This window comes from Aulonocara sp. 'chitande type north' Nkhata Bay, linkage group LG3 (genome assembly GCF_057382095.1).
Source record: "Aulonocara sp. 'chitande type north' Nkhata Bay isolate Kocher_YH1m ecotype deep benthic linkage group LG3, A_spYH_male_GT1.1, whole genome shotgun sequence".
Lineage (NCBI taxonomy): Eukaryota > Metazoa > Chordata > Actinopteri > Cichliformes > Cichlidae > Aulonocara > Aulonocara sp. 'chitande type north' Nkhata Bay.
The window spans coordinates 36,572,126-36,589,655 of record NC_141346.1 but is presented as its reverse complement, the minus strand read 5'-3'; the positions used below and the strand labels follow the sequence as shown (position 1 = coordinate 36,589,655).

The window sequence follows — 17,530 nt, the reverse complement described above, 5'->3', positions numbered from 1 at the left end:
CGGGCCTTATGTTTGACATCCCTGACTTAACCTGTCACATTGTCACATTTATATTATCACGTTGTATCATGTATGAGAGGTAGATTCATATAAACCACTGTGTCAGCCCAGATCCTTTCTATCTGGAATAGCTGGTTTGGGGTTTTTTTGCACTTCAAGTTTTGTTATAATCAGCTAGAACAAAATTATTCAAATTATTTTAATGAAAATATAGACCAGTGGTGGCCAAAACTTAGATAAAGTCAGTTATGGGTCAGACTTTAAACTGAATAGAGACATGGCCATTTTACTTATCAAAACCAACCTTTAACCACTATTCACCAGCCCTCCTTTATTGGGTATAACATTGCTTTCCTGAAGCTCAATCATGATGATCAGAATTTTTCAGTGTCAGTTAAATTATAATTTATGGCAAAGCCAATAACAGCAGAATGATGCACAACACTGTTTTAGTTTCAGAACCACATAAAGACTGTCCATTTGAAATTAAGCAATTAAAACAGCAAAATTCATTACAGATGTGAAAATAAGAAAATCACTGTCCCTCCATACACCTTGTTCTTGTGCAGAATCAACATATCAGGTACTTAAATCCAAGAGTGGAGAATAGTTTGTATTGTGTCACATAGTGGGATCCATGTGGGAAGCCATGTTTACACTGATATAGAACAGAAGTGTTCTATATATGAAGCACCACGTGGTTTATTAACAACTGCAGGATAGTGAACAATGAACAGACACAACGGAAAATTTACTGTGTCAGAGCTGACTCATCACTCAGTGGAGATTTGATTTAATAACACAAACCAATCAGAGATATTAAATTAGAGTTGCAACAAGAGTGAAAGTCATCTTCGTGTTACTTACTTTTCTTTCTTTCTTTTTTTTTTACTTAAATAAAGTCAGATTAAAAAAATGTTTTTACTTTTTTAAGTAGCAGACTTGGGGAAATGTTGATGGCAGCACACAGGATATGGAAAACTAAGCAGCTAAATCTGTGAAGTTGTGGTTTGTTAACTATTGTGCTGCAGGTGCACAGGCCGTCTGTTGGAGCCACAACAGCACTATGGTGCCCTCTACTGACTCGATAAGACATTACCTCAGTACTGACAATTTTTTAGCAAATGGATGTGAAACTCATTTTAAGTCTATAGTGTTCACATTTTTTCAGAAGGAAGTACAAGAAAAATATCTGTCATTTTAAAAAGTCTTGATTTGCTTTGGCACTTGAAATTACAAGTTACAGCCCTATAGGGGCACCTAGGTGCATCATAAAGGGCCAAGAAGATCTTTACTAATAGGAAAATTATAAAACTGACAAAAACAAACAAACAAACAAAAAAAAGCCAATTAAATATGCACTTAAACATGCTGAATATGTTTATGATTAATTTGCTGCTTTTCTATCAACCTGAGATTTGCTTTTTTTTTTTTACTGGTGGACAATGCACCCACTCTTATTTTGAAAATTCAGTCACTACTTACCTTTCTCGGGTGGACGATCGTTTTTATGAAACTCAATCATGATGATCAGAATTTTTCAAAGTTGAATAATTATTTGTGGCAAAGCAGATAAGAAACATCCAAACACAGTGTATCACTTTATAAGTATCCCTGCATTTAGATACAGCACCCTGGGTTCCTTCCCCCTTAATCTGTGTTATTTTACAAAACACACAAAGCCCACTCAGTCAACTAAGGGTAATAATTCGGCCCAAAAGGTATTTCTAAAACATTATACACATTTACATTTGTGGGCTCACGTGAACAGAGAATAAAATAAAAGCCAGCAATAGCCAAGTAAACTAACCCTTTGGAGCCCTGAGCAGCAGATTGAGTATGATATGTTAACAAGCACCGCCCTTGCAAGTGAGCAGTACTAGAAGGAGTTACTCACCCCAACCATCACTTCTTTATTGTTGCTATCAAACAAACGGTTGCTGCAGAAGAGGGAAATAGTGATGGGAATTCCAGCTCTTTTTAGAGAACCGGCTCTTTCGGCTCCCAACCGGGTCTTCAGGTTGTTTTGTTGCTTTAATTAATTTATTATCAACAACAACATAAAATTATGATCAAAAGGAATTACTGTAATGTAATTAGTGTAAAAAAAATCTTGGTTTTATTTATATATGTTTACACATATGTACAAACTCCAAAACACTTATAAATTCCAAACCACGTACAGAGCTACCTAGATCACTTAAATTACACAATTGAAAGCATATGTGTATTGTTTGTGTATTTATACACAAGCACTCATATATATTCAAATAATACAAAAAAAAATTTCATTTACCTGTTACTACCACACACCAAATCCAGTCGTTGGTACTTCCTGGCTTGTGTAGCCACTTGGTAACAAAAGCTCAACACTGCCCCTAGCATCCTGGAGCACTTGTTTTGGAGTTTGAACGTGCTTTTTCTCTACAGGCCACCGTAAATATACTTTTATTTATTCACTCCATATAAAATGTTATCAATAAATTATAAAATACAAAAAACAACTGTTTACATTTCAACTTTTAACCATTTAAATTTTCAGCTTTATCCTTTTAAACAAATTTAAAGTGAAACAACAAAAAAAACACTGCAAACCACAACACAATAAAAATATAAATAATATAATATAAAATATGCAAAACAAAAAGAAGATGCACATTCTCTGTCATATAGACCTGGGATGATTTTTTGGGAGTGTTTTCCTGCTTGGAATTGCATACATAGGATTCACTGCATGAATAAACTTTCTGAATCCTTTATCATCCGCAACTGAAAATAGTTGTGGATGATTACTATACCTTTCTAAGGCGATGGTGTTGTCCCTGGCTCTCTTTCTCTCTCTTTCCCTCCCACCCTGTTCCTGTGCTACTGGGGGTGTAACTACCGCTGGTGGAAAATATTGTGTGACTATTTCTGTGTGTTGGTGACAACATAGCTGCAGGATCATCTCTGCACTTAAAAATAATAAATGATCTGATTTTTTTCCATCAGGCTGCAGAACCAAGAAGAAGAAAAGTTGAAGGCAAATGGTTGCTGTGCTCCAGATGACAACATGTTTTGGCCCTGATAGCTGACAGCACAGAGAGATTATAATGACACTGTGGGATGAACAAACAGAATACAAAGCAACATTTTAGGAATATTTACTTTATTATTATCAGATATGCAGGTCTTTACCAATAAGTCCTGATATCTAGCTTCTGTTTTTGAGCTTCTAGAAAGATTATTTTATTAACACTACAAACTATAATAAAACTGTAAACAATGAACTTGTGCTGATAATCTTTTAGAGTTAATTCAGTCATATTGTAGGTAACACAGCAAAGTATCTTCTGGTTTAATTTTCTACAAAAATTAATGATTTAATCAGATGCTCCGATTCCCTTCAGATTAAATGTTTTTCTTAAATATGCTGTGAGGTAATAAATCTATCAATTTAAATGATATTAAATTTGTTGACTGAATGTTTTTTGTCATTAGTTACAGTTCAGCCACACAGTGAGTCATTTCCTGAGTTTGGGCTTACAGCAAAACTTAAAAACAGATTTCCAGCACAAGATGAGAACATTCACAGATCTATTCTGAGGTCAGAGGAGCCATTCAATTATAGACCTACATGAGGATATTTGAGCACACGGTAAAATATGTTTTTGTGTTTTTCTGCAGCCTAAAGGAAGAATTTCAACATAATTCCAATGATAAAAAAATCAAACAGAAAAGCAAATTTATTAAAAAGACTTTATTGAAAATACAAACTCCAAAGTAGAAACTCAGATAAACACTTGGGTGGCTGTAGCTCAGGTGGCAGAGCACGTCAGCCACTAATCAGAAGGTCGGTGGTTCGATCCCAAGCTGCCTCCTGACGGCATGCCAAATATCCTTGGGCAAGATACTAACCCCGTGTTTTCCTACTGGTGGTGGTCAGAGGGCCCGGTGGCGCCAGTGTCCGGCAGCCTCGCCTCTGTCAGTGCGCCCCAGGGCAGCTGTGGCTACAATGTAGCTTGCCATCGCCAATGGGTGAATGTAGTGTAAAGCACTTTGGGGTCCTTAGGGACTGAGTAAAGCGCTATACAAATGCAGGCCATTTACTTGTGATCACTAAGAATTTATAAAACCCGTGAACACTGAAAAACTGCTTCTATTTGTTACTATTATTTAAACTTTTCTTTATCAGCAGATTTCATCATCAATTTTCTTAAAATTCATAATGTTCATAAAATGAATTATAATTAATGAACTCAGTTTTGTATCTGCGGACTGTGTCAGTCTGCTTGTCTGCATCAAGACTCCACGTGGGAAACAAGAAGACATGTGACAGTCAGCTGAAGTACATCTGCAGGATGAACGAGGAAATCCAGAATAATTTATAATATCACTAACCAGAAGAAGAAAACTCCAGCAGGACCAACAGGACACAACAACACAGCCAAAACTATGATCTGCAAAGTGTGTCAGTAACTAAGCAACAAAGCAAACTCTCTCTCTCTCTCTCTGTGTGTGTGTGTGTGTGTGTGTGTGTGTGTGTGTGTGTGTATGAAAGAGTGTTTTTGGTCCTCGTCTATTCTGCCACAGGCTTATATTTATCTAGTTGAAGACCTTGTGGTGTGTGGCTGTATCACCGTGAAAGGAGGAAATGCAGCCTGTGGTTTCAGCCTGAAGTCTTCATTTTAGCAGTTGTGTAGTTTTATGTTATCAGCTCACAGCAGAGAGTTAACAAGCAATTCAGACAAAGAGCACAGTGGAAATTTTACTTTGACCTCTGTGTGGACGACACATGTTTATGTGACGTGCCTGTACTGAAATAATAGTAATAATTATCACTGCTTCATTAACTACGCATGGCAGTGTGTGAAAACAGACAAAAGTAGCATCATTGTGGTGATGAGACAGTAAAAGGAAAAACATTTTTATGGGAAAATGTGAAAAGTTTGTTTCTCACGCTGAAAAGCCGCTGTCTTTAAATCTCTGGACATGCTGTAAATTTATGGACATGCTATGTGTGAATTAAATAAAATAATCTCTCTTTCTACCCACAAAATCTTAACTTGTAACACATGATGGTTTGTAATCAAACCTTGACTTCACTCATATTTATCTGTCTGCTGGACGCTGCAGTTACATTAAACTGCTCCATCCAGGATGAGTTTGGTCTGTCTGTGATGCAGAAGCTGAGCCTTTCAGTAAAATCAACATCATCATTCTTCATCAAACAATGTAATAAATCTGTAAATCAAACCAAAGTTGAATTTAAGTACAAGAAAAGTACTTCAGCAGGTAAAACTGTAAAACTGTTAGTTTGGTTGTGTTAGGTTTGTGTTAAGATGACTTTGGCTTTAGTTTCACTGACTGTGGGTCAAACCAGGACAGTTTACTTCTCAATAAAGACACATGATTAGAAATAGTGCAAATATTTCTGTGTGGTATAAGTGTTGGTGACCACATCTGCACCATCTCTGCACTTAAATATAACAATGATGTATTTTTTTTCATCACCTTGAAGAACTAAGATTAAGAAGGACAGTTGAAGCTAAATGTGTGCTGCCCTGCAGATGACAGCGCAGACAGATTATAAGGACACAAATAAAACACACAGAATACAGAGCAACACTTTATTTATTATAATACTTTAAGATATACAAGTGTTTACCAACAAGTCCTGACATCTGGCTTCTGTTTTTGAGCTTCTGCAGCAACTTCTTATTTATTTATTTTTTAAAATTAAAAATCACTATAAATAGATATAAATATAATAAAACTACAAACAATGAACATGTGGTGGTAATCTTTCAGAGTTAATACATCATATTGTAGGTAACACAGCACAGTATCTTCTGATGTAGTTTTCTACACACAATTAGATGCTCAGATTGTCTTCAGATGAAATGCTTTCTTTAATTTGCTGCCAGGTAATAAATCTATAAATGTAAATGTTTTCTTTGTTAAATTTGTTGACTGAATGTTTTTGTTTTTGTGAAGAACACAAGTCTTTAGTTACAGTTCAGCCACACAGTGAGTCATTTCCTGAGTTTGGGCTCACAGCCAAACTTAAAAACAGATTTCCAGCACAAGATGAGAACATTCACAGATCTATTCTGAGGTCAGAGGAGCCTTTTAATTAAAGACCTGCATATTTGAGCCAACAGTGAAATGTGTTTTTATGTTTTTCTGCAGCCTGAAGGAAGATTTTCAACATAATTCCTCTGCTAAGACATCAAAAGGAAAATCACATTCATTAAAGAGACTCTACTGAAAACACAGACTCCAAAGTAGAAACTCAGAAAGAAATACACTTATCATCCCTGACAAGTTAGAAAACCTGTGAACACTTTCTCACACACTTTTTTATCATCACTATATTACATATTCATAAATTCATAATGTTCAAAAGATTTATTATAATTAATGAAGTTTTGTATCTGTGGACTGTATCAGTCTGCATGTCTGAATCAACATGGGAAATAATTTCCAGACTGAATAATCAGGTTGTTTAATTTCAGAAAGATGAAAAAGGACACAAGAAGACACGTGACAGTCAGCTGAAGTACATGCAGGATGAACAGGTACAGAATAATTTATAATATCACTAATCAGAAGAAGAAGAAAACTCCAGCAGGATCCACAGGACACGTCAACAAAGACAAAACTATGACCTGCAAAGTGTGCCAGTAACTAAGCAGCAGAGCACCTTTGTATATCACAGAGAAAGGTAGGAACACTAAACAGGAAAGAAGCTTAAATGTTTGCAGTGGACAGGAAATGTGAACACGTCACACGACTGCTGTGGTCAAAGCTACAGGAGCTGTTTGAGGTTGGTGTAAAAGGAAGGAAGCACAGAGAGGCGATAGAAGGAGGAGCTGAATATAAACTCTGGTCTTATCTACATTAAGTGCAGCTTCTCTTTGTTCTGCATTTATTATCAATGCAAAGTCGAACACTTTGAGATTAGATGCAGATCAGCGTGCAGGGCTGGACGTGAGGATGGGGCACTCTTTGCTCTGTTTGCTGGGGTTATTCTGTGAGTACAATACACACCTTTACTGTTTGAATGGCAGTGATGAAGGAAAATGTTTCTCACTGGTGACAATTACACTGTATCACTGCTTTGACCTGTTTACCTGACAGCTTGGTATGAGCAATAACTGTGCCATGTTAAAAATTACCTTTTGAAAGCCTCAGTTTATATATTTATTGTGATTTTGTCAGTTGTATAATGTCTGATGATGTTTCATTCATTATTTTAGTGCTCAGTACAGTCAGACATGGAAACACTGAAGGTGAGAAACTGTTTTTTGTTTTCCATTTATATCATATGTGTTGCTCTTAACTAGAGATGGCACGATACCACTTTTTTATGTCCGATGCGACACCGATATCATAAATTTGGATATCTACCGATACCGATATGATTCCGATATAGTGTGTTTTTTAATCAATAAAACTGTTTTTTTAAAATATATTGCTGCATTTTGTACAAGTTCATACTCAAGTTTAAATAAACAACAACACTAAAGCTATTCTGTTATACCTGTATGTAAAAAAATACACTGCACCCAAAATATTTCATAGTTCAGCAACACTGATCAATCTAATAGTTAAACCTGCTCCATCCTCCCTATTCTGGTATTTTAAAGAGTACTTAGCAGAAATATTAAGCAACCTAACTAATAGGATGCAAACTTCCATCAAAAAATAAATAAAAAATAGGGAACCACTCCCCACCCTCCACCTCATGATGCTTAATCAACGTTATCAACTTTAATTTGATGCAGTGTGAAAAAAATGCACAGAAATAAATTATTTTTCAAGAATAATTAAATAGATTCAACATCTTTCTTCTACAGAATTGCAGACTGCACAGATGGTACCTTCCCAAAGTAAAAAGTAGTATAGCTTACTAGGGTATATTAGACTTAACAGTTACTATATACAGTAATGGACTTCTATACATTTTACATCAGATTAAAACTTTGGGTGTCAGATAATTATTTATTAAAAGCTAGACATTTTAAATGAGAATAAGAAAGAAAAGTCTGTCTTTGTGCCCCCTTTTCCCTGTTCATGCCCTATCGGCCCCCCTGGCTAAACTTTGCTAGATCCGCCCCTGCACAGTTACCAGCGTCAGCTGCGTAGAAAAAGATCCTCGAGTAGAAAGTAATATTAAATAAATTCTAACAACAGCTTATCAAGCTTAAATGTGCTGCTGTTGTTCAGCCGCTGGTTTCCTCTTTCTGGTGCGAAGTGGGCGATAAACAAACAAGAGAGACGGACTTGCGACACGTCCTCTGTGTTATATTTTGTAACATAAACCAAACATTTCAATGAGATTATTGATAAATGTTAATATAACCATGTTAAGTGAGTGAGCAGAGAGCAGAGCTTTGGCTTTATACATGTGGATTTTTTTTTCATGAATGATTATCTGATCTGAAAATATCAACATTGTGTGTAGTGTAGATTATCTATCTCACTGAGTTATGCTGGATTATATAGTGGGATTTTTTTTGATTGCCTTTTTGGAGTTATAAATATGCTAATTATCAAAAGCTCCACACAGATGACAAATTAAAGGAAAAACCAACATGAACACGGTAACCAAATGCTGCTCTGAGCTCAGCATAGAGTTTGTTTCCTTCATCCCTCATTTGGTGTTTTGATCAGAAGCTGTTTAACACGTCACTCCAAAGTCTCTGTAGATGTTCAGTGTGTCGAATTGTGTGGCTGCAAAAGATGATTCACATTATTTAAGTTTGCTTCAAACATTCAGAGCAACAATTTTATTCTTTTGATCTTTTTCTAAATTACAGAACTTGGAGTGAAGGCCACTCTGACAGCACACAGATTAACTATACCAGCAGGGGGCAGTGTGACACTGACCTGTGATGTGAAGTACTCTACTGACTTAAAATATGAGTGGTTAAGAGAACCCTCTGAAAACTCTGAGAAGACCGCAGTAGCTGGTGAATCAAACAGAGTACTTGTGACCTCTGAAGTCGGCATCTACACCTGTAGAGGACGTATAAAAGGCACAAATTTACTCATTAAAGAAAGTGACTCAGTCATCATTAGTGAAACTGGTGAGTTAAAAAAAAATTAATCTGCAATAAAACAGCTTGAATTCTCCAAAGTTTGAGAAAATTCATTTTGAAACACTTGTAAACGTGAATGATGTGACCTCATCTTTGCTCCATGATAAAGAATCATTTATGTGAAACTTCTTAATTTATTTTTGTTTTTGACCTTGTGACCTGTGTGCTACATTTTATTAGTGGATAAATCATTGAACCTAAACAGCTGTTTAAAGTTACTGATACTGTGCACAAAAAAGTCATGTGTTGAAAGATGAGGAGCCAAATGCACTCTGAGACAGACTGAATAAGAAAAAGTGAAACTTATCTCACACACACACACACACACACACACACACACACACACACACACACACACACACACACACACACACACACACACACACACACACACAAACTAAGAGGGAAGTAAAACTCAACATAAGACACAAGAAACAAATGAATACCAAAATAAAGCAGGAAGTGAGGACAATAACTAAACAGTAACATACACAAAAGAAAGTAAACAAAGGGGGACTGACCCCGGAGGATGAGACAGGGAACAATGAGGGAACAAATTAAACTTTCAGACTAAATTATTAGAAGAACTAAAGGCTCTAAAAATGCTCAAAAATAAATGAAGATCAATAAACTACAAACACGAACAAACAAACAATTCAACCTCAAAAAACTCAAAAAAACAAAACTAGATCTGGAATCACGACACACTTGAGATTTCTACGTCCTCTTTATTTTTTATCAAATATTCCCACATTTGACTTTTTTGTGATAGTAAAAACTGAAATTGGAAGCTCTCTAATATGTAACTCCAAACTCCACTGACTTTCAGTTGTGTTGTGATATTTTTTCGCTCAATTTACATCAAATACTTTCATGGTGTTTTTTTTGTATTTCTTCATTACAGGACATGGAGTAAATATCACTTTAATAGCAGACAACACAACCATACCAGCAGGGGGCAGTGTGACACTGACCTGTGATGTGAAACACTCTGCTGACTTAAAATATGAGTGGGTCAGAGAAACCTCATCTGCAGTGAAGTCCACAGAAGCTGTTGGATCAGATAAAGTGATCAGGATCTCTAAAGGAGGAAAATACCAATGCAGAGGACGGAGAACAGACACAACTTTACTCATAGCACAAAGTGATCCAGTCATCATTCAGGAAACTGGTGAGTTTAAACATTTAATTTGAAACTAAGCATCGCAGGTTCTCCAGAGTTTGGAGGAGACCAGAGAGGGATCATATAACGACCAAACATAATTTTTTTATGGCCCCAACCTGTCAACTTAGTTATGATAATAAAACTGTCATAAAATAATAATTAACAATAATTTGGTTATAATATTAAATAATAATGTTTTTTTTATGATAATAAGTTAATCAGTCAGAAATTAAATGTTTGGTTCAGTTATTCATAGATGTATTTTGGCCCCTGATCCTCAGGTTGCTGTTATAAATTACAGTTTTTGGACAGATCACATCACTCTGTGCGATAGGCTTATTTCCCAGGCCATCTTGACCAATGGCTGTGGAGCTGTCATAAAAACCTTTTTTAATTACTCTGAAGATACTCAGTTAGCTCAGTGTTGGATAGTTTGATAGAGATTTTTCTGGGCCCCGTGATTCTCACGTGATTAACCGAGGATCAGTGAAGAGGGTGAAACACAGTGAAACACAGCGAAGGGTGTAAAGAACTTCATGTTCTGGGACCATCAAACATCTTTTTCTGTGAGAGACAAACAATGTACATCTTGCAGTCACTCAGTGAGCAATAAGACCGGTGTTTGTGGCTCTGTAGACACCTAGACACCTAGAAGCACAGCTACAGTCATTGATATCATCATGAGCCGTGAAGCAATAATCACACTTGAAATGTTTGAATGAACCATGAATGCTTTTTTGATTTGTTTTTTTTAAGCTTTTTAGCCTTTAATGGACACAAACAGTCTACAGTGGGATGCAAATGTTTGGGCAACCTTGTTAATAGTCATTATTTTCCTGTATAAATCGTTGGTTGTTACAATAAAAAATGTCAGTTAAATATATCATATAGGAGACACACACAGTGATATTTGAGAAGTGAAATGAAGTTTATTGGATTTACAGAAAGTGTGCAATAATTGTTTAAACAAAATCAGGCAGGTGCATAAATTTGGGCACCACAAAAAGAAATGAAATCAATATTTAGTAGATCTGCCTTTTGCAGAAATTGCAGCCTGTAAACACTTCATGTAGGTTCCAATGAGAGTCTGGATTGTGGTTGAAGGTATTTTGGACCATTCCTCTTTACAAAACATCTCTAGTTCATTCAGGTTTGATGGTTTCCGAGCATGGACAGCTCTCTTTAACTCACACCACAGATTTTCAATAATATTCAGATCTGGGCTGAGATGGCCGTTCCAGAACGTTGTACTTGTTCCTCTGCATGAAAGCCTTAGTGGATTTTGAGCAGTGTTTCAGGTCGTTGTCTTGTTGAAAGATCCAGCCCCGGCGCAGCTTCAGCTTTGTCACTGATTCCTGGACATTGGTCTCCAGAATCTGCTGATACTGAGTGGAATCCATGTGTCCCTCAACTTTGACGAGATTCCCAGTCCCTGCACTGGCCACACAGCCCCACAGCATGATGGAACCACCACCATATTTTACTGTAGGTAGCAGGTGTTTTCTTGAAATGCTGTGTTCTTTTTCCTCCATGCATGACGCCCCTTGTTATGTCCAAATAACTCAATTTTAGTTTCATCAGTCCACAGCACCTTATTCCAGAATGAAGCTGGCTTGTCCAAATGTGCTTTAGCATACCTCAAGCAGCTCTGTTTGTGCTGTGGGCAGAGAAAAGGCTTCCTCTGCATCACTCTTGCATACAGCATCTCCTTGTGTAAAGTGCGCCGAATAGTTGAACGATGCACAGTGACTCCATCAGCTGCAAGATGATGTTGTAGGTCTTTGGTGCTGGTCTGTGAGTCGACTCTGACTGTTCTCACCATTCGTCGCTTCTGTCTATCCGAGATTTTTCTTGGTCTGCCACTTCGAGCCTTAACCTAACTGAGCCTGTGGTCTTCCATTTTCTCAACATGTTCCTAACTGTGGAAACAGGCAGCTTAAATCTCTGAGACAGCTTTCTGTATCCTTCCCCTAAACCATGATGGTGAACAAACTTTGTCTTCAGGTCATTTGAAAGTTGTTTTGAGATCCCCATGTTGCTACTTTTCAGAGAAAATTAAAAGAGGAGGGAAACTTACAATTGACCCCCTTAAATACTCTTTCTCATTATTGGATTCACCTGTGTATGTAGGTCAGGGGTCACTGAGCTTACCGAGCCAATTTGGGTTCCAATAATTAGTTCTAAAGGTTTTGGAATCAATAAAATGACAACAGTGCCCAAATTTATGCACCTGCCTGATTTTGTTTAAATAAGTATTGCACACTTTCTGTAAATCCAATAAACTTCATTTCACTTCTCAAATATCATTGTGTGTGTCTCCTATATGATATATTTAACTGACATTTTTTATTGTAACAACCAACGATTTATACAGGAAAATAATGACTATTAACAAGGTTGCCCAAACGTTTGCATCCCACTGTAGACAGACAGGACAGTGGCAAGAGAAGGAGAGGGGGAGACATGCAGCAAAGGGTCAGACTCGAACCCGGACCTTAAGGAATAAGGTCACCTGCTCACCCATTAAGCTAAACTGCCACCAATGCTTTTAATTAATAAACAGTTGTAGAATAAAAATACAAATATGGTTTTGTCCTGTTTGTAATAGAGTACAGCCCCCCTGATGTTTCTGATTAACACACTAAGTATAAACTCTCTCTCTCTCTCTCTCTCACACACACACACACACACACACACACACACACACACACACACACACTATAGTCAAAGAAAAAAAAAGTTCATAATTGACCCAAACATTCTATCTGTAACGTCTCCAGTCCTCTAACCCAGGACCACGGACACTGTGTTGTTTTATTTACAGTGGAGTTTCTTTATAGATCAGCTCTCCAGTCACTCCTTGTTGTCTCCGTGCCCGTGACTATGGCACAGATCCAGACTCTTCTCTCCTGTCCAGGCCCCGGCGTCCTACTGATATAAGGGGACGTGTGATCCGATGATTTCCCCCATCTCCACCCCTCCTCTGCACTAGAGCCACAAATGCAGCAGATGAATCTCAAAATTACTTTATATATCTAGATGGAAATAATGGTGAATGATGCAGTGGTTGCTCACCATTCCTTGTTACTGGAAACCACTCCATCCTCCTTTATATATTTGAATCAGAGGATAAATGCTTAAAATGAATTCAGCTGCTTTAAAGTTATTGATCTAAACAGAAAGGTGAACATAAAACATTCATTCTAGTTTTCTGCATCTGTTTTTATTATGTTAGGATTTCAAGCTGCAAACTTCTGAATCTTGTTAATTGGCCTTTTGTTAGAAACCACTTTTGTTTTATATCTTCAATCAGCCAGCAGGAGGAGATTCAGCCACAGGGATTATAAAAATGTTCATTTATTCCTTTTGTGTGCTAACTGAGGAATTTTACTGTGGAAAGTTTCCAACAGGACCGATGTGACGCTGCAGCACAGCTGGTCTCAGATATTCACTGGTGAGACAATCACTCTCAGATGTGAGATTCAGGGAGGTGAAGGAAAGGTGTGGAAATATGAATGGACAGCACCCAACACAAACAGCCCTCCAACATCCAGTGAATACAGGATCAGCAGAGTTTCAGTGTCCCACAGTGGAGACTACAGATGTCGGGGTAGCAGTGACTATCTCTTCACAGGATGGAGTGATGCCTTCACACTGACAGTTTCATGTAAGCTGGTCTACGATTCAAACTGAAGTTTCCTGTTTTCATTTCTACTTCAGTTTAAACTCAACATCAAGAAACAATCCAGACCCTCCAAAAATCAGACACATAGCTGAGTGCACTATGACTCTGCAATGATTCATTTAAAGAGGAATATAAAGAGATAACTGTCTTAATGAATAAATCAGGTGCATCGTTAGTCTAGTTTTGAAGTAAGACAGATCACCTGTGTCACATTATAAACTTGTGTTTGGTGCCAGTCAGAGTCAGAGCCACACTGAGAGCAGAAAGGACAATCACAGCAGTGATATCAGTCTGTTTGTCTTTCAGTGAGGTTACATTAAAACCACCAGGACACAGTTTATGAAACGGAAGGTCAAACGAAAGAACCAGTTTCTTGACTCTGGATGCAGATGACAAATGTTTTTACTAAAGAAAATCTTTTGTCAGTCTAGTTTAGATATTCAGTTTTTTCCTGCATTAAGGCTTTGTGTTTCAACCTACAGGAATTAAACATCTCTTTATAAAACTAGAGCAGGGTTACATTCTGGGAAATAGAGCATCAGATGCTGCACCTTAATTCAGTAATAAAAGCTGAACCAAAACCTCCAACATGGCCTCATTTCGTTTATCTGATTTTACTGTCACAGACACATGACAAAGATAAGGATAGACATTAATGAACACCGATGTAGGGGAATAGGCTCGGTGTAAATATGATGCAGGTTCCACAGAAATAACAGACACGATTCAGTGTAGTGTCACTGTAGAGTATTATTAAATGAATATCTTTATTTATTATTATTTTTTTCCCTGACGCAAGTCATAATCTGATGACGTTTTTTTCTGTAAACTCAACAGCAAGTAAACCCAGAGCCACACTGACAGCACAAAGTTCAGTCATACCAGCAGGGGGCAGTGTGACACTGAGCTGCTCTGTGGAGGGCTCTGATGGCTGGAAGTTTGACTGGTTCAGACGTGATTCAGTCTCTTCTAAAGCTCAGCTCATGAGAGGAAATGAAGCAAACAGAGTTATTAGTGTCTCACAAGGAGGTCTGTACCACTGCAGAGGAGGGAGAGGAGATCCAGTTTTCTCCACAGAGGACAGCAGTGGCGTCACAGTTGTGGAAACCTGTAAGCTTAATTATTTTCTTTCTGTTAGACTAAGAGGTCATTGTGTGATCTGTACTAACAAATTTAGCAAGTTTGAGTTTGTTAACACAGAGATGAGAAAAACTTCTGTGTTCCAAACATGGAACTGCTCCATATTGTTTTAAAATCACACTTCTGTTCTGTTATTGGACAAAGTCCAGTATAGTCTCCAGCAAAGCATTTACGTCACCACATATTATGAGTTTTAAGCTTGGTAGGTTGTTTAGTGAATAGAAGATTTTATGAAGAAATGCTGCATTATTGTCAGAGCATAGAAATGAACCATTGTTAAAAATATTTTTCTGTGGATAAGATTTCCATGTAGTTTGCATGTGTGTCGCCATCATCTCTAAACAACTGTGTTCTCAGAAGAGATTGAAGTTATGAGTGTAGTAAACACCATGGATAGAGCAAGAAGCAGCAATCTGCTAAAATGACTGTCACCCCGGCCAGAGAAGGAACCAGAAACATAGACATGGCTCACAGATCTCTTCAGAGGGCTCAGCAGATGAATAAAGTCATTTTTAAGTTTTTCAGACTGTTCTTTACAGATTTGTTCCTAGTCGAAGAAAATAGATGAACTGGATCTTTTATAAAATTATTATATTATTATAAATATAATAATTATATAAAAATAATTATATAATTATTATAAATTATTATATCGAATATAATTAAGGTTTATTAATGAATTCTTGTTTGTGTTACAGTAACCATGTCAGGAGCTGACAGCTCTTCTTCTCCTGTGTGGTTGATGGTTGGACTGGTTTGTGGAGTCTCTCTCATTATTCTCCTGCTTTTGTTGTATCGCTGCAGAAGAACCAACAGTGAGACCTTTTCCTTTACTTTCTACAAATCTTTATCATTCAAAGACACAAATGTATCATGAGGACCATGTAAAAGTGAATGCCTTATTTTATATTTTTAATAAAGGTGCTGCTAACGAGCAGACGCTCAATCAGGATGAAGATCAGCAGCAAGACTACTCCTCTCTTTTTGATGGTTAGTTTTTCAACTACTTTTAAATATTCTGATGCTATTTGCAACAAGACTGTACTTATTACATCTGCTGCAGCTTTTAATATAAATGTTATTTGCAAGAATATTTGTGTTTAAATTAGTATCACAGACATGAGGTGACTGATTTTCTCTGACCTGCAGGTGATCGTTGTGTCTATGAGACAGTCAGAAGATGTGAAAACACTGAAAATGGTAAAGTTTACAGCTTCTTGTGGAAGCTGGATGATTATACAATAACTGTGTTTAACATTAAAGTCAATCAGATTATTATTTCAGGTCCAGCAGAAGGTGATTTCGCCAATGTCACATGTGTGATTCAGCTCAAAGTTATTAACAAGACAAGTGAGTGCACAAAATGTGAGATTTGAAATGCAAAATATACATTGGTAATTATTCTCACTGATAATAAATGCATTTGTGGACAAACCAGAGGGTGTTTGTTTTGAAATGCTTTCATTTGATCACATCAACAGGGCAACGTGGTGACCCAGAGGAGAGCTCTGACTACAATGATGTCAATCCAAATTCAGCCACAGCTCTAAAGTCTTAACAGCAGCTCTTTAGCTGTTTTTCTCTTTTTCTCTTTAAAGTCTCTTAAAAGTTGAAGTGACTTTGAGTGAAAAGGAGAAGATTTTGAATTCAAAGCAATGATCCTGATAGCCTGAGTTTATACTTCCTTCTGAAAGAATGACTCAGTGTGTTTCACTTGTTTCTCTCCCTTTAGATAATATTTTTATTGGACATTAATGTACTGTAGATCTGTTTTTATATTTTTAAATATTTCTTTGATTTTTAATATATTGTAAATGTCTTTCTGTGAAGCACTTTGCAACTTTGTAAATAAAAGTGTGACATAAATAAAGTGTGTTGTTGTTGTTGTGTGTCGGACTGAGAGTACATGTTACAGCTCTTCAGTGTTGTGCATGAATCCACTGAAAGAGAGCTTTCATTTAAAGGCACTCATTTTCATTTAAAAAAGATTATAGCCCTCCAAGATTCAATTCAATTCAATTCAATTTTATTTATATAGCGCCAAATCACAACATAAGTCGCCTCAAGGCGCTTCATAGATACAGAGAAAAACCCAACAATCATATGACCCCCTACGAGCAAGCACTTTGGCGACAGTGGGAAGGAAAAACTCCCTTTTAACAGGAAGAAACCTCCGGCAGAACCAGGCTCAGGGAGGGGCGGCCATCTGCTGCGACCGGTTGGGGTGAGAGAAGGAAGACAGGATAAAGACATGCTGTGGAAGAGAGACAGAGGTTAATAACAGATATGATTCAATGCAGAGAGGTCTATTAACACATAGTGAGTGAGAAAGGTGACTGGAAAGGAAAAAGGAAAAACTCAATGCATCATGGGAATCCCCCGGCAGCCTATGTCTATTGCAGCATAACTAAGGGAGGATTCAGGGTCACCTGGTCCAGCCCTAACTATATGCTT

General features: G+C 37.2%; 1 protein-coding gene across 1 annotated transcript; it reads left to right on the top strand.

Moving 5' to 3' along the window:
* The first annotated feature begins 11,989 nt into the window (after positions 1–11,989).
* Positions 11,990–16,674, top strand: LOC147335419 (uncharacterized). Its single transcript, XM_086286067.1, has 8 exons — positions 11,990–12,024; positions 13,662–13,918; positions 14,774–15,046; positions 15,775–15,891; positions 15,998–16,066; positions 16,226–16,276; positions 16,361–16,426; positions 16,558–16,674. Exons 1-8 carry the CDS (start codon positions 11,990–11,992, stop codon positions 16,632–16,634), a joined length of 945 nt encoding a protein of 314 aa, XP_086142193.1. The 3' UTR covers positions 16,635–16,674.
* Positions 16,675–17,530: the final 856 nt, after the last annotated feature.

Coding starts and splice junctions, on each gene's coding strand:
- LOC147335419 (XM_086286067.1), top strand. CDS start 11,990: ATGCACAGTGACTCCATCAGCTGCAAGATGATGTT. Junction 13,919..14,773: donor CTTCACACTGACAGTTTCAT/GTAAGCTGGTCT, acceptor TAAACTCAACAG/CAAGTAAACCCAGAGCCACA. Junction 15,047..15,774: donor CGTCACAGTTGTGGAAACCT/GTAAGCTTAATT, acceptor TTTGTGTTACAG/TAACCATGTCAGGAGCTGAC.